Below are 24,269 nucleotides of genomic sequence, written 5' to 3' on the forward strand. Positions count from 1 at the left end.
ATTTATCTACTTGACAACAGTTTACTTGAAATGAGAAATACAGTTCCAAAATGACTGCTTTTAGGAACAAAAACTAGAACCACTTCTCAACAATGGCACCTTTAACTGCTTTCTGAGATATAAACATTCCTAAAACAAATGAAGGAAAGAGGGCTAGGAAAGTCGGAGGAAGCAAAAATATTATTGAAACACTCCTTTGCTTTCTTCCTAAACTCCTGATATATGTGATCGTCTAAATTTTATCTCTGCATGAACACTTTGTCCTAATCTAAATCCTACACTCTACAAGTTGTATTTTCATTGATACCATCATCATCACCATCATCATACCTACAGTTAACCATATTGTTTGAATATTGAAATGGTTATTCAAGCCATAGAAACCATGCCAAAATAGACAGAGCCTTCCAGCTTTCTAGCACTTGTCAAACCATCCAACTCATACCAGCATGGAAAGAGAACATTAAATGATGATGATGATGACAATGATGATGAAGCAGTTCTTTAATTTAAGCTTTCCCACAAACAAGGCCTAAATACACTTGAACATACCTAGCCAGAAAAGATGTCATTCAACCACATAATGCAATGAAAGCTGAGATAATTTTCAATACATCATATTAGAATACAGGAATCTATGGTGAATATTATGATTAATTAGGTGTAATCAACAGTTGAGAAGTGCAAAAATTTCTCCATCCAATACTGTCACCAGTTCAAGCATTGATTCTTGGATCTCAGTCACTGCAAACCCAAGCTAAGTCAACTGCTTGACTCATTTCCTCTCTGCAGAAGAATGCCAACCTTTGGAACACATAGTGTGTTCTAGCCCCAAAAGGATATTCTTTTTCACTATGACTGCTACCAACTGTTGCCATTGTACAAGATAACAGAAAGTCATAAACAGCCACTTTCTTTATCATCTTGTCTCATTACTTTCTCAGTTGGGCTTCCATAGAATCAAATCTACCATCTCTCTGTTTTCTACATCAGACATTATTTCTATGCTGCTTCTGGGAATTTTATTCAAAGTAGTATTGTAGCATTTGACTGATTGACATAAAAATGTACTATATAATCTCCATTGATGAGCTCCATCTGTGTGTTGTCAACTAAATTGTAAGTTTCCAGTCAGACTACTCCACTATAATAGATATTGAAGAAGATTCAATTACATATCTCCCATACTCTTCCTCTTTGTTAATTCCAACAAAACACATACACTTCATTCCTCTATCTTTCTACATACAACTGAGCCATCTCACATTAGTTTTTCACTGTTTCCATGAAAATCCATCGTACATATTTTCTAATAGCTGCAGCCAAAGAAACCGTCTTCCTACACTACATCCTTGCTATTTATGAGTAACATTCAGACTCACTACAACTGATCTCATGACATTGACACATTCATTGACATTGTTAAAACATATTTCATCCTGATTCATTTCCTGACCTTCTACGAAGTACAAGTGTAATACATTAAGTGTATTGTTCACATTTTTGGTAGTGCTGATGCTACATGTGTAACAATCCAAAGTTACATCCATATAAGTCCATCAGATTAACAAAGATTTTCATCACACTACAAAATTAACCACAAATATTCTGTGTCTTCTTTATTTTCTACTGCTGCTCCTCTGAAGTGGCAAGCCATGCACTACCGCCACACAAACCAACTTGATGACCCATCTGTCTTCTATTCATCTGCTTTACTTTGTTTTACCCACCAAATATTTTATCTAATTGCTTTGTAGCATGCTTACTCTCTTCACATTTTTCCCTATAGTAATCAACCTATTGGAGTTCAAGATAAACATAAACCACATTTGCCTCACCTGTCTAGGAGAGCCCACAATGGTTATAACCAACACTCTTCTTTCTTCAGTTAAATAATTAAACCAAACAGTTATCTAATGAAGCATTCAATCATTAAGCAGGTTTATATGGTCTTAATTGAAATTACCCTTTTCAGTATATATATATGTGTGTGTGTGTGTGGTGCCAAGATTACAAAAAATACAACAAAGAAGTAAACACTAAAAGCAGGATTGGAAATGGGGTGTGGGGAAGAAGGAAATGTCTTTTGAGTATTCACTCTTATTTGCAAAAGATAGAATAGACATGGAGAGGATAAAATGGAGAACAAAAATTGGAGAAATTGAAATGCACATGTAGCCAACTATCACAGCTTCGTGAATGACCAGCAATAGTTGGGAGGTCACTTTAGGTGTGAATATCAGGGGAATGACTGTGGGCTCAATGTGTGTGTGTGTAAGGAATTACCAGCAAAGCAGAAATTGGAGTGTCATTTTTGAGTCTTATGTCCTATAAGGCTCAGCAAAACAGCCAACAAACCATCAACCAGTTTGTCCTGTGTAAGGAGAGAGGTAAAAAGAACAGAGAATGCAGTAAATGAAATTGCTGGAGATGCATGTGAAGGAGTGAATCATGAATTTTTGAAAATATATATTCATATATGTTTGCAAAAGTCATGATCCACTCTCTTTTCTCACAAGTTAAAATTTCTCACTATTTGTGTTCAAGTAACAGTAAGATTTGTAGTTACAGCAAATCATCACTTCAAATGAATAAATTCTACTATATGTATTAAGTACATTTTCTATGGTTTAACATCCAAAGAGATATATATACAATTTAACATTGAAGGATTGCTCAGTACTATTTCGTAGAGTACATATTCACTAACTTTTACAAGGAAAAGTTGGCAGTGATTTCAAAGTTTTTAGTTTGTTTACCTTCATCACAGTTATTGTTATATTCTAATTCTGTTAGTAAATTAGCACATGTGTTGCACTCTGTTGGGCAGTTATCACTAAAAATTGGTATTATTATTAAGATAGTGAGCTAGCAGAATCATTAGCATGCTGGACCAAATGCTTTGTGGCATTTCTTCCAGTTTTACAGTGTGAGTTCAAATTCTGCTTAAGTTGGCTTTGTTTTTCATCTTTTTGGGGGTCAATAAAATACCAGTTGAGCACTGGGTTTGATGTAATCAACTGGCCACTTCCCCACTAAATTTCAGGCTTTGCCCCTCTAATAGAAAGGATTATTATTATTGTTATTATCATTACTACTCTTGAAGAAATATTGCCCTCTGGGTGGTTTTCTGTTACTATATATAATTGTGACTTAATTCTGCAGTCATAGAAAGAGAATTCAATGAGTACATTGTTTGTAGAGCAGTTAATTTGAGTTGGATTATGGTAAGAGAGAGAGAATAATGCAGAGCTAACAAAATCTTGTGCTTTAGTTGCCTTCACAGCTGTTCTCTCATTGTCCTCTGTGTGTATGTGAGCAATAAGGTTTCATACACTGGGATAGGCTAGTTCCTTGTCCATTGAATTTTGGAGACACATCAGAATTAATTATGAGAGAGGGGCACTGTGAAAATATTGCATATATGTTGGTCAAGTCAGTTCCCAAGCAATTAGTCCACAATCATATTTCGGATGATGGTTTATACTTTTGTGAAATATAAGTTACTTGTAGTTATTCAATCTTAAACATTTTTGTTTTGCTTTTGTGTTGCTCTCTTCAATCTTTATATATTTATGTAAAAACTAAGGAAGTTTATGACCCAGTTTAAATTTCCCAGCTGAGCAATTACTCTATTTTAACAAGTAGCCATTCCCCAGGAAGGCTATGAACATCACAATTTGCCATTATTCGTCTATGTTTTAGGATTTATGAATCTATAGTAAAGAAAACCGTTTAATCACATAACTTAGCAGCAGCAGCAAGTTTAAAATCTATTGCTATGAAGGACTGACTGACTAACTGACATGCTAAATTCCTGAAAAATCACATTAAAAAATAATATCAACAAATGTTACTTCACTTCTATGCAATGCAGCTTGAGTTGACTAAATGAAATTATAGGAAGATTTACTGTTGACTTGTTTTATCTCTATGTTTGTGCAAATCTACCACTACTTCAAAACTTACTAAGACCACCACCATTAATATTACTCATATAACTTTTACCGTTTCAAAGTGACAGCCACTGTTACTGTCACCACCACAATTACCACTGCAAGAGATCACTGCTAAGTTATCTTAGACAGAATGCCTTTATGTGACTACTTGACAATTAGAAATAGCAACCAAATATCCCTCAAATCGTACCTTACAATCTTTAAAAAGGAAGGAACATTGCACAATGGTATCCTAAGTTCACTGAATGTAGAGGAAAAGACACAGTGGTATGACTGGGATGCCTTAGGTCAGAGTCTGTTCAATCAGGATTGACTTGGATCTAAACAACAACTAATACAGTGAAATAATCATCATTAACAACAATACTGTTATAGCATTCCTCTATGTCAGTGTTTCCCCGCCTTTTTTCTTTATCATTTTTAGTCTAGCATCTCTTCTGATGATAAGTCTAATTGACCGGCACCCATCTTAACGCTTTAGCATTCAGGTTACTCTGTCAAATGTTTATTTATTCACATTCTTTTGAATTAATGATGCAATATCCTGTAGCTTTGCATGTTTGATGATGTGATTTTATATTTTTAGAATGACATTGTAGGGTAGGTGTGAGAAATCAGATCTAGCTGGTTTCAACATAAAACAGGATATGTTTGATTTAAATGCATTTAATAGTAGTATTCAAAAGCAGGTAAAATTTAATTTGAATTTCACCTGCCTATACCTGCTGAAATGAAGCTTGTGGGTGCTAGAAACCAATGTTGGAAAAAATAGCTCTATATGGCTGTTGAACCTGCTAGAAATAGCAACCAAATCACTTTCGAATCAATCTTTGCTATTTTAAATAAAGAAGAATACATTGAACAATGCAGTTGTTGACATATAAAAAGACAAGATGGTTACAACTAGAATGTTGAACAACAACAGAATTACTACTAATTCCCTCTCCCCAATCACTAACACAAGTATTAATACTAACACCCACACAACCACACACTTCCACCACAACTACTACCAGATACAATGTTCACCACTACTGCCATAAACATCTCCACTATCACCACCACTCTGTCACATGTGTTACCACTGCCATTACTATTGTCACATACATGTAAGATCACCACTACTACAACAACTACTACAACTACTACTACCAATACCACCACCTATAACTATCTTCACCTTCACTACCACAAACATTGTGCCTTTGAAAAGTTGATATGTTTATATTTTGAGATCTAAATAGAGAGAAAATTAATCCATAACACGTGGAAGGGGAAAGACTATGTGTGTTATTGGTGTGTTGGCTATAAATATGCATTTCATGTTTTGTCACCAATTCTGTATCTCTGGCCAAGATACTCTTTTTGTCTTTCCATTCCATACATTCACCATCAATAATAGTTTCAACAATAATAGCATCACTGGAAATTTCAGCTCAGTGAAATATACTAATAAAATTAGTAATTACATTATACTGGAATAAATTGAAATATTACAAAGCCTCACAGTAGATAAATTAAGAAGGAAAACACATTCTTTCTATGCTACTAATGTGTGGAAAAAGAGGGAGTCTCCTGACAGACTGTTTAATGATTTGTTGACTTCTCAGAGAAAATATTCTTGGCTTCCATCCCTAATCAATGGCACTAGCTGGGTGCTATGTAAAGCAATCATAAATTAGACTAGTGCAAGAGTTGATAACCTAATTTGCATATAATTAAATGCTGCGTTGTGCATAAAACAGTTATTATTTTGAAACTGTTTTTATGTGTAATATTCATTGTGCCTAAATCTTAAGATTAATGAGTCCAGTTTTTACAACAGGCTTTAGCTGAAAACTCCAGTAGGTACCTTGATCTGGTTTTGTTAACCATAGCTAGCTCTAAAAGAATAAATGAGAGAAAGAAAGAGAGTACCTCTGTGTAGGTGTTTGATCTGTTAGAAATAGTTGCCACATCTCTTCAAATTACTACTGTCTTAAAATAGAAATGTCATCTAATGTACTATCAAGTGTACTAAGGCTGAAAAAAAAAAAAAGACCAGACTTTTGTAGCTGAAATGTCTTTGATTACTGGTCTACTTTGTCATCACTGATCTGGAACAAAACAGTAACAGCTTTGGAGAGATAATTAGGAGAGGTTACTTTCTGCTGTGTTTATACTCAGTATCATACATGAAAATTAAGCACAACAATCATAAGACTAATTATTACAGAGTGACATGCTGAAAGGAAGGGATGTGTTGCTAAACTGAAAGCAAAAATGTATACTGTATATCATAAGAAATGCCATGATTTAAGGAAGGGTGATGGTGGGGGGTGAAGACTAGACATGAGAGTGATGGATAAGAGTATCACATTGTAGAAAAAGAAAAACAATGATTTGCAGATGATGCACATTTGAGCCAGTGATGGATGTTTTGAACAGAAATGGGATGAGATGGCTGGGTTAGGAAGGAGAAGAGTAACTGGGTGCAAGGAATGATAGAAGTAAATGTGAAAGGAAGAAGAGAAAGAGGAAGACTGAGAGACATGAGTAAAGGTTATAGGTGAAGATCTAAGGACTAAAAGAATTAGTGAAAGAAGATTCACAGAATAGGGGGAAATGAAGAAGATTATCGTAGTACCGGCTGGACTAACTCTCATTTCAGTGAGATAAATGGCCTTAAAACTTGTTTTATTCTGCATTATTGTGTGTGTGTGTGTGTGTGTGCGCACATGCACAAGGGAGAGGGAGAGAGAGAAACAGTATTATAAATTTAGTTTCATGACTGAATGTCAGAGTATTCAATGACTGTTAATTTACCTTTCCACCCCTGGATGGTTCTTTAATAAGGTTCAGTAACATGAATTGGCTGTTATGAAACTAATTTATAATACATAATACTATATAAATAATACACCCACTCTATTATCTAATATTTGTGTGCCTGTTTTTTCTGACTTACGAAAACTTGTTGGACAACTACATATATATATATATATATACACTTACACATATATATAGAGAGAGAGAGAGGACAAGTGCAATGAATGTAGCCAGTTGCTTGACATTTCTCTATGAAGGATATCTTCCAGTGAATAAGCAACTCTATAGACTTCATTGAAGAGGAGAATGGGAACTGTGACATTCATGCCTTTCCCTTGACAGTGTAATCAAAAGAAGTGGTGGGAAAACATTATAGAAGCATATTCTTTCATTACCACTGCACTTGATGACGTTTTTATAATCAAATGTGTCCATTTGGTTTCAGTGCAGGAAAACATTAGCAATGTCTAAACTAATGCACAGATTTTATTCTTTACTCTATAGTGTTTGCCATCATACATACACACATTTGTATGTATGCGTGCTTGTGTGTGTGTGTGTGTGTTATATTGAAATTTCATCAGGTTTATGGCTTATTTAAACAATGTAGAGAAGTCATAGATCCAGTGAAACACTATATTAAATTGTAGGCAATATTAGATTGTACATGTATATTGTAGTCAATGTTTGTTGGGTTTGCGGTTGGTTACCTGTACAAATGTTTTATTTGTTTAGGTCATTAGACTGTGGTCATTCAGGGGATACCACTTGGAGTTTTTTGGTGGGGGCAGGGTGTAAAATGAATGGGTGCTGGTGTGTTTATGTTCCTGTAACTTAGTGGTTTGGCAAAAGAGACTAAAGGAATAAGTACCAAGCTTGTTTACAACTATCACATGTCAGGATAAGGGTGCATGTGCACAGACACACACACACACACACATTTGGTGACCCCACTACTGCACTGGCCCCCAGTACATTCTGTAAATGTAAAGTGGTTAGTGTTAGGAAGTGCATCCAGCCATAGAAACCTTGCCAAAGCAGACAGTAGAGTTCGGCACAGTCTTCTGGCTTGCTAGCTCATGTCAAACCATCCAACCCATAGGAGGAGGACATTCAATGATGATGATTGTATACACACACACTCACAACAGGCTTCTTTCAGTTTCACCAACCAAATCCACTCACAAGGCTTTGGTCAACCTGGGGCTATAGAGAAAGACTCTTTTGCAAGGTGTGCTGTGGGACTGAACCAGAGACCGCACGCTCATGCCTGCACCTATTATTATATATAATTTATAAGTACACTCATGTTCAGCATTTAATCTCTGCTGGTTTCATATAAATGCACTGAGATGTAGTAAATATTTTGTGGGTGATAATGTTTTTACAAGTAAAGTTTCTTGACAAACTGGTTTATAAAAGTATGTCTAATTAGCTTCCACTCTCTTACATTCTGTTGTTGCCAGTGTTGTTGCAATGAAGAAGAATTTAGCTGCTGCCATTGAACTGCATCTGCTGCATGTTTTCAATATTTGGTTTTTACTATTTGACTTCTGTGGTGAAAAAAGTATGAATGTCACATCATCATGTTTCAGCTATCTTATATAATTCTGATATCCTTGTTTGTACTTTATCAGTAGTTGATATTGATTTGCATTTTGTATTATTGCAGAAAACAAGGTCATTTGCATGGTATATAGTCGATTGAATTCACTTCACTGTATTACTCAGAGAGGTGGAGTAATAGATTCTGGCCTAGATTGGTTTCTAAACTAGTAGATGTTGACTTACGTTTCTTTTCAAAAGCAAATGAATTAATGGTAGTAATAATAATAATAATGTGTGTGTGTGTGCATACACATACTCACACATTCACCACAATACTAGCTATGCCTAAACAATCATGTATTTGGCCACCTTAGTACAGACCTCACAACTCCTCCCAAGAGCTAATAATCCTCTATTACTATTAAGCATTGTTCCCTGAGGTAATTAATTGTGAAGTCAACTTTTTCAAAAATAACTGATATAGGTGCACATATTACTGTGTTACTTATGGAGTATTGGGTTTGCCACAAAATGGAATATTTCTTGAGACACTATACTTAGATGGTTGCCAATAAATTCTAAATGGTTCATCACCTGCCAGTGAAATATTAGTATCCCCACCACAACCAACAGATGTTGACCTGATATTTCAGTGGTTTTCACCATAAATCTATAACCCTAGACCAGATCACTTTTACCTTTCAGATTTTGATAGCTAATAGTGACAATTTTCTAACTATATTTTTATGTTCTATTATGATCCACTAAAAATTTAGAATGTTATTTCTACTCTTTTTTTTATTGATTTTTTTTACTTAAAACCCTAAAACTAAATTAGATTTCATGGATGCAAATGACTGAGAATTTAGACTTTGTTTAATTTGTAAGTTACTTTAAAAGGACCAAATTAAGTCACTTCACACTAATACATATAGATTTTATTGTAGGCTTTGAGACTAATTAGCTGTTTGACTGCAAAAAAAGTTTTCTGATACAAAAGAATGACAATGTTTATTATTTTCCCATGTTCTTAACATGATTTCTGTTTGTTTTGGCATCTGTCACTTGTACAATTTTGATTTTCACTTTTTTTATCATCAGTCATTGTTTTTTATTTACATAAATCACATTTTGCTTGATATATTGCAAGATATTTGTTTCTACCATTTAATCTTTTACTTAGAATCTCTAAGAAAATATAGTGAAATTGGTTTCACATGCATATCTAATGTGGATGAATTTGTACTACTCACCAAAATGCCAAATGTTTTGATTTGGAAGTATCTTATAAGGCAGAACGGACAGATTTTCCTCCTTTTTTTAACCCCCAATCTTTAGACAGCAGCCATACTGAGGTACAGACTGTAACAGTTGAGTCAGTCATTTTGACCTCAGAACTTATTTTAATCTCATACTTCTTTATTCGTCAAAAAGTTAGGTTACTAGACATAAAAGGACACAACATACACAACACTTGTTTTTTGGGTTTTTTTCTTTTCTTCTTTTAGACCAGTATAAATATAAACACACACACGCGCACACACCAGTATATAATTATGTAAGCCAAAGTAGCTTACAACCTCTGTAATGAATTCCTTTCTGTGCATTTGAGAATATGCCACCATCAGTGTTTTACTGTGATTATGTAGAAATAGGTGTCATGCTCAAAAGGCTCATCAAACTGCCTGAAGGAGATATAATCTCATGATATTTGAACCAAGAGCCCATTGTTCTCTTGACAAATACATATACAGGCACTGATTTTAATATGTATAAGCTTTGTGCCAATAATGCAAGTTTATTTTCTCATTGTGAAGGCCTTCAACTTACTACCATTCTTTGATCATTGATCTCAAAATAGACATTACACTTTCTGGTTTCTGTAGAGAAATTACATCAGAGTAAATGATTTCAGTTTTTAGTACCAGCTTTGTGTTCTAGGTTCAACCCTTAATAGGGTCAGCTTTGTTTTTTTTTATCTTTCCTAATAGAATAATTATCAATTGTTTTCTGGAATCAGCTGTAAATTCACACACACTGAACATTTTTAACCTTGTGCCAATGTTAGAAGCTTATAATTTAGCAGTAATTTTGAATATTTGTCTCACAGTTTATGAATTGAATATAAATAACTTAATTATTATATAATGTGTATATCATCATCATCATTGTTTAACGTCCGCTTTCCATGCTAGCATGGGTTGGACGATTTGACTGAGGACTGGTGAAACCAGATGGCTACACCAGGCTCCAATCTGAGTCTGGTGCAGCCTTTTTGCTTGCCAGTCCTCAGTCAAACCGTCCAACTCATGCCAGCATGGAAAGCAGTCATTAAATGATGATGATGATGATGATATATGCACACACATACACAAAAGTATACTATTATATAAACATTTAATTTATTTCCTAGATTTTAGTAATTATTTTGTTTAAATTTTCACATCTTTGTTCTTTTAAACAAAAAATAATAAATGGAACTAAAAATAGTCTTCCTGCACCTGAAGGTATATTTGAACAACCTACCTGTTCAAACATTTCATATATGACAATGTGATCCATGACAACAACACGCACGCACACACACACACATATCACACAGATTTCTCTCTATTCTGTTTATCTGTAAATTCTTTTGTTGAACAGAGAAGTTCCAGGTATTGAAACAAGGTCTAGAATTGAAGTGCCTTAGAGTTAACCTAGAAAAAAACCAAAGTCTTAATAAGTAGAAAAATAGACAAATCACAAATCGCTTCAGGTAGATGGCCTTGTGTTGGGCCTTGCAGAGTCAATAACTGAGACTTGGCTTTATGTTGTGCTTGAGAAGAAGACCCATCAAGCCAAGTAAAATCACAGTCATGGCAGATATCAGTGTCATGCAAATTGTACCCGTGCCAGTGGCGCATAAAAGCACCCATTACACTCTCAGAGTGGTTGGTGTTAGGAAGGGCATCCAGCCAAATCAGACTGGAGTCTGGTGCAGCCTTCCAGCTCGCCAGCCCTGGTCAAACTGTCCAACTCATTCCAGCATGGACAATGGATGCTAAATGATGATGATGAACAGAATGAAATAGTACAGTTTCAAGTGCTAAATAATTCCAAATAAATTTATTATTGACTAATAGAAAGAGAGAGACAGACTAACAAGGAGATATAGATATAGTTGTGTAGATACTCAATACCAGATGTATATATACATGTGTGTATATTAGGGGAGGTGTGTAACATTAAAAAAAAATGAGCAAAATATGGTCTCTGCAAGCTGCATTGCAGACTACCAATCCAAGAGAGTAGTGACTTTGAATAAGAACTAATTCTAGATAGTGAAGACTTAATCTTCCTCACATAGGACAACCTCTGTAGTGCTGATGACATAATATGTGCCTAGTACACTCTGTAAAATGATAAGTGACTGGAAGGGCATCTAAGCCTAGGAAACATGATAATAGAACATATGAGCAAGATATGGCTCTTCGTGTTACATTGCAGGTTACTTATTGAAGAGAGCAGTAACTCAAAATAAGGTTATAAAGGACTCTCATCCTTATCTCTGGTGCTTGTGTGCCAGATGACAAAGGCCTATGACTAGGGACAAGATGGTGTGAAACCTGTCCTTTCCAGCATGAAAAACTGAGCATAAGAAATGTTAATAGTGGTGGTTGCAGTGCTGGCAACAGCAGTATTATTATTATTATTATTATTATTATTATTATTATTATAGTAGTAGTAGTATGTGTGTCGTATATGTGAGAGAGAGAGAGGTGGGAGAGGTGTGCTAATCAGTATAAGAAACGTCATAGTATATTAGGAATCCTAGAGCTTCATTTTTAACTCCTAGCAATAAATCTGCAATGACGATATAAGTGCAATAAGATCAATTTAACTGAACTAACACAACTCCAGTGAAAATAAGAATTTGCATACTCATTCAGATCATTATAAAATTATTCATTATAAATGTACTAAAACCAAATTATTTGATCATGTGATGAATTTTTATTTTTGTTTCACATCCAGTTATCAAAGGATTCAAAGCATGATTATGCTCAATATTGGTTTTAGAATATTTATTTTCACAGTTTTATATGTATTTTTGATCAAATCAATCATACTAGTTTTGCATTACAACTGCAAACTTATTTGCTTTCCTTGTAGCAATATCCAAATAGCAAGTGAATCACCATAGAAAACCACAGGCTTTTCAAAATAATTAAATAATTTTCCTAGAAATTTGATGAAACTCTTCCCAATTTATTTACATTTAACTGATATTATTTCAGCTGATATACCCTCCAGCCTTCTTCGGGTGTCTTGGGGAAATTTCGAACCTGGGTTCTCATTCCTAAGGTTTTTTTTCCAATGTTGTTGTTGTTGCTGTTGCCACTGCCTGGAATTGAACTAGGAATCTTTGGGTTAGTAGCCTGCGCTCTTAACCACTATGCCATATGCCCATGAGCATATGGTGTAGTGGTTAAGAGCACAGGCTACTAACCCCAAGATTCCGAGTTCAATTCCAGGCAGTGTCATCAACAACAATCTTCACATGCAGTGAATATGAATTTATGAGCTGGGTGTTTGATACCTTTTTCCATTTGCGTGTGTGTGTGTGTGTGTGTGTGTGTGCATGCACACACACACACACACACACATTCACTTGTGGACATAGATAGATGGAGATAGTTAGGTCACCGTGTCTGATAAATAACATGTTTCATAAATACTGAAAGGTAGGTTGATTGATCTCAAGAGTGTTCTTGTTGTAGATCCCTAGTCAGCTGAAACCTATAACATCTAAATTCACAGTGTGCAAAAAAATGTTATTAGTATGTTTGTATGCATGGCTTAAAACATTGCAACAACCACCAGATTGTTGCACCAATTGCTTGCTAAATTAATGTTCAAATATAAACAGTCCTTAAAGTTTCAATATTGTTTTCTTCTCATAAGAAAGTAGTATTTGAACTGTCAAGATTTGACAGAGCTTGTAGAGTTCTAGCAGGTCTATGGCAAAGAAGTAGCTAATTAAAATTTAGTCAATTAGTGCTCAACTTGTGGTCATCCTATATTCATCAGTGATGCAGTATGCTGTTCTAAAAAATCTGGACCTTAAATTACAGTGCCTTCATTCTGTTATGTTGTGCAGTTCAAACACAAGCACTAACTGGAGCTAAACAACAAAAATTGTTATATTGTCAATTCAGATCATATACAGTAACAAAAAAATACAATGGCTCATGTGTGATGGGGAGAACAAGCCAGAACAAAGTTTCTTCTTCATGGTGTGAAGTAAACTTTACAAAGGAGGACAGCATGCCAGTCTGTTACCTGTAGTGATCTAGTGCCTGTTCTCAGTGCTATGATAAAAAATATATAACAAAGGTGTCCTGCATTAGGATCAGCCCTGGGAACACTTGGTTGGAAAATGAGCATCTTAATTACATGGCCTTGACTGCTGCTTAATAATGATTTCTTAAATTGGCACAAGGTTATAAACCTTGGTATTTTGACAGCAATGTTTATGGAGGGAGAGGAGTTGAAAACTTCCCAAAATATACATAGTCAAGTGGAAACGAGCCAACAAAGAAACCTCTTCATGGTCAGTCATTCTGCTAAAAATAACAACCAAATTATCTCATCTTGCCCTACTATTTTAAAAAAGGAATGGTGCATTAGATAATGTCCTAATTACATTATGTTTGAATAAGAAGCAAAAAGGTCACAACTGGAATGATTGTGGTCATAGCTTTATTCTAGCAGTTAATGGGTCTAAACAACTTCACTTCTTTATTTTGTTACCCTACCTACAAAATTCAAGGAACAATCTGTTTTAGTCTTCTAATTTGTAACTTTTCTCTGAAAGTATTTTACTAGTTTGTGCAATGAAAACAAAGTGTTATGGTGTGAATGGAATGACTACCCTGTCAGTGTTCATCTTGGGAATAGAACCAAGAGAGGACTTATACCCATTGTGGCAGCTGGTCATGTTTCTCAAGTGCCCTGATTATCCAAATAGTTCTCCTCTGCATTTGGAAGTATATGTTAATTGTATATACGGAAAAATTTGTAATCTTCATACACATATATATATATATATATATCTTCATACATATATATATATATATATATATTATACTTATCACTACTCTCAGCCTTTGAGTCACTTTGTAACTTCTACCGATAAAAAATAAAATATATATGACGAATATGTGTGTGCACATGCATGTTTGTATGTGTTTGTGTCTTTATTTTTGTTCAATGCTCTACTGCACATCAGTCTATTCTTGGACTGTTCCAGTAAGATATCTGTGTTACTATGACAAGAGATTTCTAGTCTCTTACATGACTTTTCTCTATTTCTGGCAAAAGAGCATAACCTAACTGATTCCAAGAGAGACATAGGGGGAGGTCAAAGCATCAGCTCCAATACCCTAATGACTCAGTTAATTGTGTGTGTGTGTGCATGCGCGCGCACATGTGTGCAAGATAGACACATATGAAACTAGGCAATACAATCTTAGTTTATCTAATTAAGATGATGATGCTTAATCTTTAAGATTGCACAATAAATCTAGGTAGTCAGTTCTGTGATTTCTGAGAATTACACTGATGCAAAAGATGTGCTTCATATGTACCAGATGAAGTATGAAATATTTACAAGTTACTTCACAAGACATACATTTCAGCCACTGTTAAATTAAAGTCATATGCCCACACAATATATAGTAGTTATTAGAGGTATATCAATTAATCAGAAACAGACAAGCAATTACTCCATATGTATCCAGGAAATAAGTTAGAAAGATAGTGAAAAATGCCTTCAGCATGTTCTACTGAGGGAATGTATATGTGTGTGTGTTTGGTAAACAAGATTATTTCAACATAGAATTATAAAGTTCCTTATGTTCAGTTTAGAACAATAACCACAACTAAAGATAAAGAATTGATTTGGAAATATGAAAAATCTTTATAAAAATTATTTATAGTTGTGTCTTCAGTTTATGCATGCACACACACACACATTGGGTGTACATGTTTGTACATGGATCTGCATATGAATAAGTTTTGTGTGTGTATGTGTATTTCAAAGTTGAATTTTTTCTCACCACAGCAACTAAAAATTTAAACTTTAATTTTAAATTAGTGTATGAACTGCTGTAAAAAGTGAAAACACTTGACTTGGGGAGAAGCCTCATCTTCGATTACATGAATAAACTCAACAAGTATTGAATACATATTTCCTTCATTTGTCAATTCAGACACACGCACGTGCACAGGTATTAGAAACTGAAAATTCTTGAAATGTATTCAGAGATCTTGTATATACAAACTATGTATTAAGTACTTTTCATGTATCTGTAAACATAAATGTTCACCAAATCCATATATATCAGAATGTTTATCTTTGCTGACATATTCATAGATTTTCATCATTATTTTGCCCATATGGTTAAAAAAAAAGGAAATTATTATTACAAAACTTTAATTTATGTAGAAAGAGAAATTTAATGCCCTTCCCAAGAGATTTTTACATAAATTGTAAAGCAAAACAACTCCAAATATGGATCAGGCAAAAATAACTTTTAGTCATTATTATCATTATCATCATCATCATCATCATCATTACTATAATTACAAATCACAGCTGAGACTAACAGCTTGTCCTGCCTGATGTAGGACAGTGTGTGGGGCATAGCTTTAGGTGAGTTAATTACCCAGGTATTCTCCAACTAATTTCTCTTAGTCTAGTTTTAAAAATTATATCACATGGCCGGAGTGGGTGTGGGTTTTGTTTCTGTGAGTGAGTGCTGGAAGTTAGTGTAGTGACATTTGAAATTGGATAAACAGACATAACCTACCTTTCTGTTCATGGAAGAAGTAAAAAGTAACAAATGGAATAAAAGAGTAAGAAAAAAACAGGTTGTTTCTCTCCCTCTCCCTCTAACACACACTTTCCCTCCCTCTCTCATGTACTCTCCCTCTTACTCACATGCTCTTCCTCTCTGTCTTTCCCTCTTTCTCTCTCACACACACACACACACACACACACACACACACACACACACATCACACTTTCTCTGGGGGTATATTACAACCAAGTGTCATGGGAGGTGTTAGGTAACATTGGGAGTATTATTTGCTGCCCATGCAGACAGATTATGTGTGTATCTGAAATACTTTCTCACAAGTTACAAGATCCTTATATGTGTGTGTGTGTGTGTAAAACTTCTCCAAAGGCATTATCCTTCTAAAATGAAGTATAACAGAATTTTCATCAGGAAATCAATCAGAGGTTATATCTTACTAGACTCTGTGTCTGTGCATTTGTGTATATACTCATAATCATTATTTTGCATCCGCTTTCCATGCTAGTATGGACGGGACAATTTGTTAGTCTGAGTTAGTTTTTATTCGAAATTACAACCCTTCCGGATGTGTCAGAGGACCACATCTCATTCATATGGTCCATCACCGTGTGTGTGCATATATGCTTACATTTGTGTATCTGTATGTGCGTATGTATGTCTGTATGTATGTATAGTGGAGCTCACCACAAACATTAAGATAATATATAGGAAATTAATTAAAGCATGTGTTGATGTTATAGTTTTCGCCAGACAGTAATTAAGAAACTTTTTTTTTTTTAAGTGATGTGATGGACAGGGTGAAGAGATAAAAAAAAAACCTTTTCTTTGCCTTTTTCTTTCCATATCAATTTGTTATGGTTTTTGTTGTCTCATAGTTTTTGGTACTTCCCAGCTTTCGCTCTAAGTTAACTTTTCTGTTCTGCACTGAATCCGAACCTACCACTTTCACAACTCCTCTCTCTCTTTCTCTCTCTTTCTCTCTCTCTCTCTCTCACACACACACACACTCTCTTCTGTTATTTATCTAACTTCCAACTAATTAAATCATATTTTCCCAAAGGCAGCTTACCTGTTAATATTGGCACTAAAGAACCACTGGCTAGTTGCTGAGGGAGATGGCCCACCTCTTGAATATTACTACACATTTTTGTTCAAACTAAATTTCAATCTGTCCAGACAATCTCGGTTGCTGAACGTACTTCTTTCTCAGTTTTTGTTTTCTTTTTACAGACTGCCTTTCTAATTTTTTCATCTCCAATCCTCTCCCACACTTTATCTTTCACACTTTCTCTTTAGTTTTCTTTTCTTCAGACGTTTGTTTCCCTTTTCAAACACCTCTCTCTCTTTCTCTCTCTTTTTCTCTCCTCTTATACGCTCTCCTCTTTTGTATACATTGCCTTTCTCTTCTCTTCTACACTCACTCCCTCTCTTGTTTGTTTTGGGTTTTTTTTATACTTTCTGTCACTCCCCATTATACTCGATCCTCCTCTCACTCTTACGCCAGATTAATAAAATTTGCAAGTATAAGGCATTTTTTTTTTTCTATTTCAATTTACTAACATCGTTGTTGTTGCTCTTGTTAATGTAGGTGTGTGTCTATGTGTGTTGACTGTGTGTCAGCACGTGTCTTCTTTTCAATCAAGGCAATGTTTTTGACACTTGAAAGTTTTCCATGACGTGCGTGTGTGTGTATCGGTATGGATTTGGCTGTATGTATGAATATTGTAATTCTAGTCATAGCCATCCCATCTTTTATGAGTACATAGGACTGTATTCTCCAATATGTTCTTCTCTTTTTAGCTAATGGTATGCTAAAGGGCATTTAGCTGCTGTTTCTAGCTGGTCAAACAACTAACAAAAAGGCTTCTTTATTAGCTCAGTTTGCCTGTATGTGTCAGCGTGTGTGTGTGTGCCCATTGGGAGTTACACTGCCACTTTTCAATTTGGAATTTTGCTTTTCTCTTTTTTCTCTCTCTCTCTCTCTCCCTCCCTCCCTCTCTCATTCTCTTCAAGTTCCTCTGACATACCTACACTCCTTTTTCTTTTTACCTCCTTCTTCACCTCTTTTCCTCATGCTTTCACTCTATAATATTGAGAAATTGTTCTTGCTCTTTTTGTGCATTACACTCTCTCTCTCTCTCTCTATCTATCTATCTATCTATCTCTCTCTCTATATATATATATACACACACACACACACACACACACATATTACTCATACATACACTCAGTTGGCGTGTAACGGGATAAAAGCTGACTGACTTACCATCACCACCATCTCCACTATTTATCAACATTGCTATGTACACCAGCTCCACCACCTTTGTTCAAACAGACTAAATCGAGCCAACGAGGGGACCTCTGTATGGTCACTCAACCTGCTAAAAATAACCAGTCAAATCTCTCAGATCCCATCCTACTATCACGGAAAAGGTCAATGTGGTTTTCAATTCTCTGTACATAGGAAAAAGATAGGATGGTTACAACCTGTGATCATAGGTCTACTCTATCATGGCTGACCTGGGGTTAAATAACAGCAAATAAACTAAATTGTGCCATAAAGGATTGGTTTGAGTAGACAGGCTTGTCTGTTTAATAACATTAACAATTGCTGTTCATGCTCTTGATGTTATTACTGGCCTTTGTTTTATTTGGAAATGAGATTGTTTTAATAATTTTTTTTTTACTTTCTTTTTCCCTACTTGTTTCTCTCTCTCTCTCTCTCTCTCTCTCTCTCTCTCTCTCGTGCTATCATTGGTGAGCAGAGAATATTGACATTAGTAGTAGTTGCTGTGGTGGTTGTAATCATGGGGATATTGGTAGCTAATTTGTACATGTGGTGTTGGTAGAGGTGTTGAATAGATAAATTTTGTGTGCCTTGGGGAGAAACAGGTTCTGAGGTTTCAATCTGGGTCCTTCTTCAAATCTTTTACTCCTAACCTAACAGCCTTTTAAACTATGGGCTAACAACAGAACTACTTACTACATGGTAGTTCAGCTTAACCACACTCATCTATCTTTCAAAAAAAAAAAAGGAACACTTTGGGTATCACAGTCTTAGAATACCTTGGAAAAGCATATGGTCAACAGTTGAATGCATTTGATCATAATAAGTATGTTTGATCAAAACTGACTGGGATTAAACAATAGTAACATTTTAAGCTCTGACTGGAAATACCTATCTACCAGTTTGTCCTTTTGATTGCACCACATAAAAACCACCCTGTATATTCCGAAGTAATTGGATTTAGGGAGGACAACCAGCCATAGAAATCATGCCAAAGCTGATAGTAAAGCTTAATACAGTCCTCTGGTTTTCCAGCTCCTGTTAAACCATCCAACCCATGCCAGCATGGCAAATGGACATTGAATAAGAATGATATGTATTGGATCATCCTATACATAATGTGTTGTTTTTTATACCTTTATTTTTCAAAATTAAGATTAACAAAGTCCTTTTTTTAATCTAGAATATATTCTCCTTCAATTTTTACAATACTCTTCCATCTATCTGGTAGACTTGCAAAGCCCCTCTTATAATTCACTTATCCGTGATGAAAAATACTCCTCCACTACTGTTCTGACCTCATCTACAGAATTTATAATTTTTCCATCCAAATGATTTTGAAGACTGCAGAATAAATGATAATCAGATGAGGCAATGTCTGGCAAATATGGTGGGTGGGGCATCGTTTCCCATTCAAACTGCTGCAGCCTTTGAAATATCATCCTCACTGTATGTGGCCAGGCATTATCCTGATGGAAGAACACCTTTCGTCTTGAAACTAAAGATGGTCATTTTTTTACTAGCGCTGACTTAAGCCGCTCAAGCTGCTCACAGTGAATCTCCTTTATTATCATTTAGTTTGGGTTTAAAAGTTCAAAGTGGACTAAACCGTTCATATTCCAACAAATAGATAACAACACCTTACATGAGTGAAGACCTTCTTTAGCCTGGGGTGCCAGTGTTTCTCCTTTCTCTGCCCACTATCTTCGGTGCTTGGCATTTCTATAGAGAACCCATTTCTCATCAACAGTCACTATTCAGTCAAAAAAAGGTTCATTCATGAGACGTGACAGCAAAGAACACACATTCACTCCCTGTGCATGATTAAACTTGGAAAGTTTGTGAGGAAACCCATTGACCCAATTTGCTGACTTTTGCGATGGCATGCAGGTGTCAATGAATGGTTCAATGACCAGATCTAGGAGTTACACTGGAATTTTATTCCACCAGGGTTTGCAGGACATCCATATCTTCTAGGCTGTAGTTTCTGGCTCGGAATTTCTGGAACCACCATTGACACCAGCTTACACTTATTGTCCGATTCCCATATACTGCATTAATTTTCCTTGCACTTCCCGTTGTGTTGTTGCTTTTATTGAACTCATAAAGCAAACCCTTCCAAATTTGCTCCTTTGCCACTTCCATTATAACTTTAAAAGCTGTTCAAATCAAACTGCACTCTTCAAAACTTGCACTAAGTTCAAGGTAAAATTACTTCCCACTTTTATAGGAAGTTGATGCAGATAGTCTATCCCGTCCCCCTCTGACTTTTAGTTCATGCAGTTGAAGAAACCACATTATTTATGGGATGTGTGTGTGTGTACACACATACATACTTACATACACACACACATATACAAGTACACTGTAAATGGTTGATGATAAAAATAAAATCCTACAAGTAAGATATGGTTCCCTGACCTTCTATGAATAAAAACTGACTTAGCCCATGACTACTCATCTGACTCATGCTAACATGGAAAGTAGACATAAAGTGATAGTGATGATGGTGGCGTGTGTCTGAGTATACACCCTATACCATCAGTTTTGCATTTGTTCTCTGGGGGGATCAGATAGATCTATAGTACTCTCTATCCTTCATTGTCTCACTACATGAAGTTAGTAGATACTCTTAAGTTTGACCATTTGACCAAACTAAGTTTTCTTTAAGTTTTTTTTAGTCTAATAACATTTACTGCAGACACCCTTCTATCACCTACTTATACAGCATATTTTTATTAGGTGGTTTCTCTCATTGCATGTCTATACCATTGTGGTTTGTAGCACCCCACTTCGGTCACACCCCTTTCTGTTTCTATATGTTGCTTTCATACACTGTGCCTTCAATTCCCAGACAGCACCTTCAGTGCCCACTTTTTTATTCTTTCTTTTCATAGGTGCTGGATTGAGGGGTTTTACTGCACATTCTCTCTTCCATGTGTGTGTGTGTGTACCTCTCTGACATATTCCCTTTCTCTCATTCTTATTTTTAACATTTCTTTTTTCTGCCATTCACCCATCATAATTGTAGCAATCCGAGGTTTCTGATATTTCTTGACCTTTTCTTTTGTTTCCAAGTCACCTCTCATCACCTCAATTTCTCTCTCTTGCCCCCTTTCTTTTTCCCCTTTTTGTACTTTTCTGTCTCCTATATTCTCCCCCCCTCTCTCTCTCTCTCTCCCCTCCCCCTTATCTTATCATCTCACAGTTATTTTCCTCATTACCTACCCTGTCTGAAATAAATATAAAATTAATTACACTTAAGATAGTTGGAAAAGAAACACATTAAAGAAATTTTATTTTAATGATGGTGTGTTCAAGTAAAGGAGCAATGCTAAGGGTGTTTCCTGTGCCACTTTGATGGAGTGGTGGGGAAGTATGAGCTTATAAGGAGGTGTGAAATTGAATTAAAGCTAAGGAAACTGATAGGTCTTGCTTGCTTTAATTAGAGTTGAAAGTCTGTCTCCACTCCTATACTGGCAGCCTAATCTGACAACCTTGTACTCTGATCATGCTTCACAAACATTCCTATTTTCTCTGCAAATCCACCTTGGAAATTGTCAGCTCCCAACCCCTTCTGTTTTAAATAAAAAGAAAAAAAATACATTATAAGATATAGTCCCTGATATACAAAAAAATATGAGATGATCACAGCTGCATGCATTTGATCATATGTTTACTAGATCAGCACTGACCTGGGTATAAACAATTACAGCAAAAAGGCACAAATGAGGCACCACTAAATGGTCACTCAGCTTGCTAGAGATAACAGCCCCGTCTCCCTCAAATTACACCCTACTATTTTAGATAAAGAAAAAAGATATTGAATAATATAGTCCAAGATATACACCTAAAATGACAAGATAGTCACAAGTGGAATGCCTCTGAAAATATATCTGCTTAATGAGGGTTGACTTGGGACTAAGCTACAGCAACAACAGCTTGAACTTGCTACATTCATATTATAGCTCTAGATTTTGCCACACTTTTTTTTACTATTAGCACTGTTGCATCAATGCAGACTAAGTACATCTTTGAATATTCTTGTATTGTATTCCTGATAAATCTTCATAATTCTTTCCAAGACCTTACTAAATTGTACCTTAAGCTCATTCAGTAAAGAGGAGAAAAACATTTGCTGCTAGAATTTGGTAGAAATCATTGCAAGTGAGCAGTGTCAAACATTTCAACAACCCAAAAATATTAATCTTAAACTGAATATAAAAAAGATTTTATTCTTATCATAACCAGTCACTTATATCTGTTAATGTCTTACATACAAAGGGACACATCCACAAATACTTCTTCTATATTAGCATCAGTGGGCATAGATACATACTGATATACTGAGTCATGTCCAACTGAGTTAAATATGCTTCACTGAGGAGGCCTAATAATAATGAAACATGTTCTTAGTTTTCACCAGTTGCTTTTACGGCAAGATCCATTTTCATCTGTTTTTTATTCCAAAAATTTCAATTAATTTTATTGGAATTATCTCCCTTGTTTGATTCTTTAGATTTTGAACACCTTAAAGAGATTCTTTGAACTGCATGAATAACCTCAGTTAACAATTTAGTATATTACATATATGAGACCTGTTTGAAGATTTGCAGTTTTAAGTCGATGGAAGATTAGCAAGAAATGTAGCATGTCTGTTTCAAGTATTAATTATTTTAATTTAACTTAACCATTTAGCTTTCGGATTACTCTGTTAAATGTAATGCATATTTATTCACATTCTTTTGAATTGACCATGCATTATCTTGTGGCTTTAAGATTATGATGATGTGATTGTTTATTTTTAGAATGACATTGTAGGATAGGTGTGAGAGGCAGGATCTGGCCAATTTGAACATAAAATAGGCAGAATATTTGGGCCAGCTATGGCCAGTTTAAATGCTAAGAGTTAAAAGTAACTCATAGCAGTCATAAATTGAAACCAATTCATGGATAGCTCAGCTCATGAGGAGTTTACTTCCACCTTACAGTACTTGCATACTTGCTATATTTTATGATACCACTATGTGAACATTTGAAGGTGGGAATTATTCAATCCATATATACATAATTTTTGTTTAAGAATTTCATTCATTTCATTTTGCTCTGGGAATTTCAAGCTATTACAGAGCAGAAAAGAATTTAATTTTGGTTAGATATTATTATTAATATTAGTAACAGGATAGATATATCCAATTGTAAAATTCTCAAAGAAGGTCATTAGATAAAACAATTTATATAGAAACATCTCCAAATACAATATGCCTTTTCATCATAGAACTGCTCTTAGTCAAAGCTGACAGAGAATTAAACAATAGAGCCAGTACAGGATGTACAGGTCAATGAAGGAGTAGTGGCCTCTTTCAAATTACACTCTACCATCTATAGAAAAGAGAGACACATTGGGATATGCTCTAGGTATAGCCAAGATAGTCGTGCCTGGAGTGCCTTTCATCATGTTTTTGATGATGATACTATTGTCATATTTTGACACTGCACAGCTAACTGATAAAACATTTGAATGTGGACGTATTTAGTAGAGGAACAATAATCTCATTGGATGCAGTATTGGTTTATCATATAATATTATCATCTAACGAGTCATTAGTTTAAAGCTATGACAGGCATTTCATTTGTGCTCATGAGTAAGACATTTTTTTTTTACATTGGATCAGTTTATTGGGGGGGGGGTGAAGTCAAACTTTTTTGAGAAATATGCCTTTATATGGTCACATGACATACAAGAAATAGCAACTGAAAATCTCTCAAATCACACCCTATTGCCCTAAAAAATAGATTGAA

The 24,269-nt window shown here is 35.2% G+C and overlaps 2 protein-coding genes across 4 annotated transcripts in view; one reads left to right on the forward strand and one right to left on the reverse strand.

The window, feature by feature from the left end:
- LOC106883251 (set1/Ash2 histone methyltransferase complex subunit ASH2) overlaps positions 1 to 24,269 on the forward strand; it is a 154,711-nt gene that overhangs the window by 86,065 nt on the left and 44,377 nt on the right. The window lies entirely within an intron of this gene.
- LOC106883252 (uncharacterized G-patch domain protein DDB_G0278987) overlaps positions 1 to 24,269 on the reverse strand; it is a 74,055-nt gene that overhangs the window by 20,199 nt on the left and 29,587 nt on the right. The window contains exon 1 of one of the 2 annotated variants that reach the window (XM_014934187.2): positions 17,010 to 17,159. The exons of the other annotated variant lie outside the window; for it this stretch is intronic. Within the exon in view, the coding sequence (XP_014789673.1) occupies positions 17,010 to 17,023 (14 nt within the window). The 5' untranslated portion in view covers positions 17,024 to 17,159. Of the gene's footprint in view, positions 1 to 17,009; positions 17,160 to 24,269 lie in introns of those variants that run through there. 2 annotated transcript variants of the gene reach the window in all.

The sequence above is a fragment of the Octopus bimaculoides genome, chromosome 3 (genome assembly GCF_001194135.2).
Source record: "Octopus bimaculoides isolate UCB-OBI-ISO-001 chromosome 3, ASM119413v2, whole genome shotgun sequence".
NCBI classification, from domain to species: domain Eukaryota; kingdom Metazoa; phylum Mollusca; class Cephalopoda; order Octopoda; family Octopodidae; genus Octopus; species Octopus bimaculoides.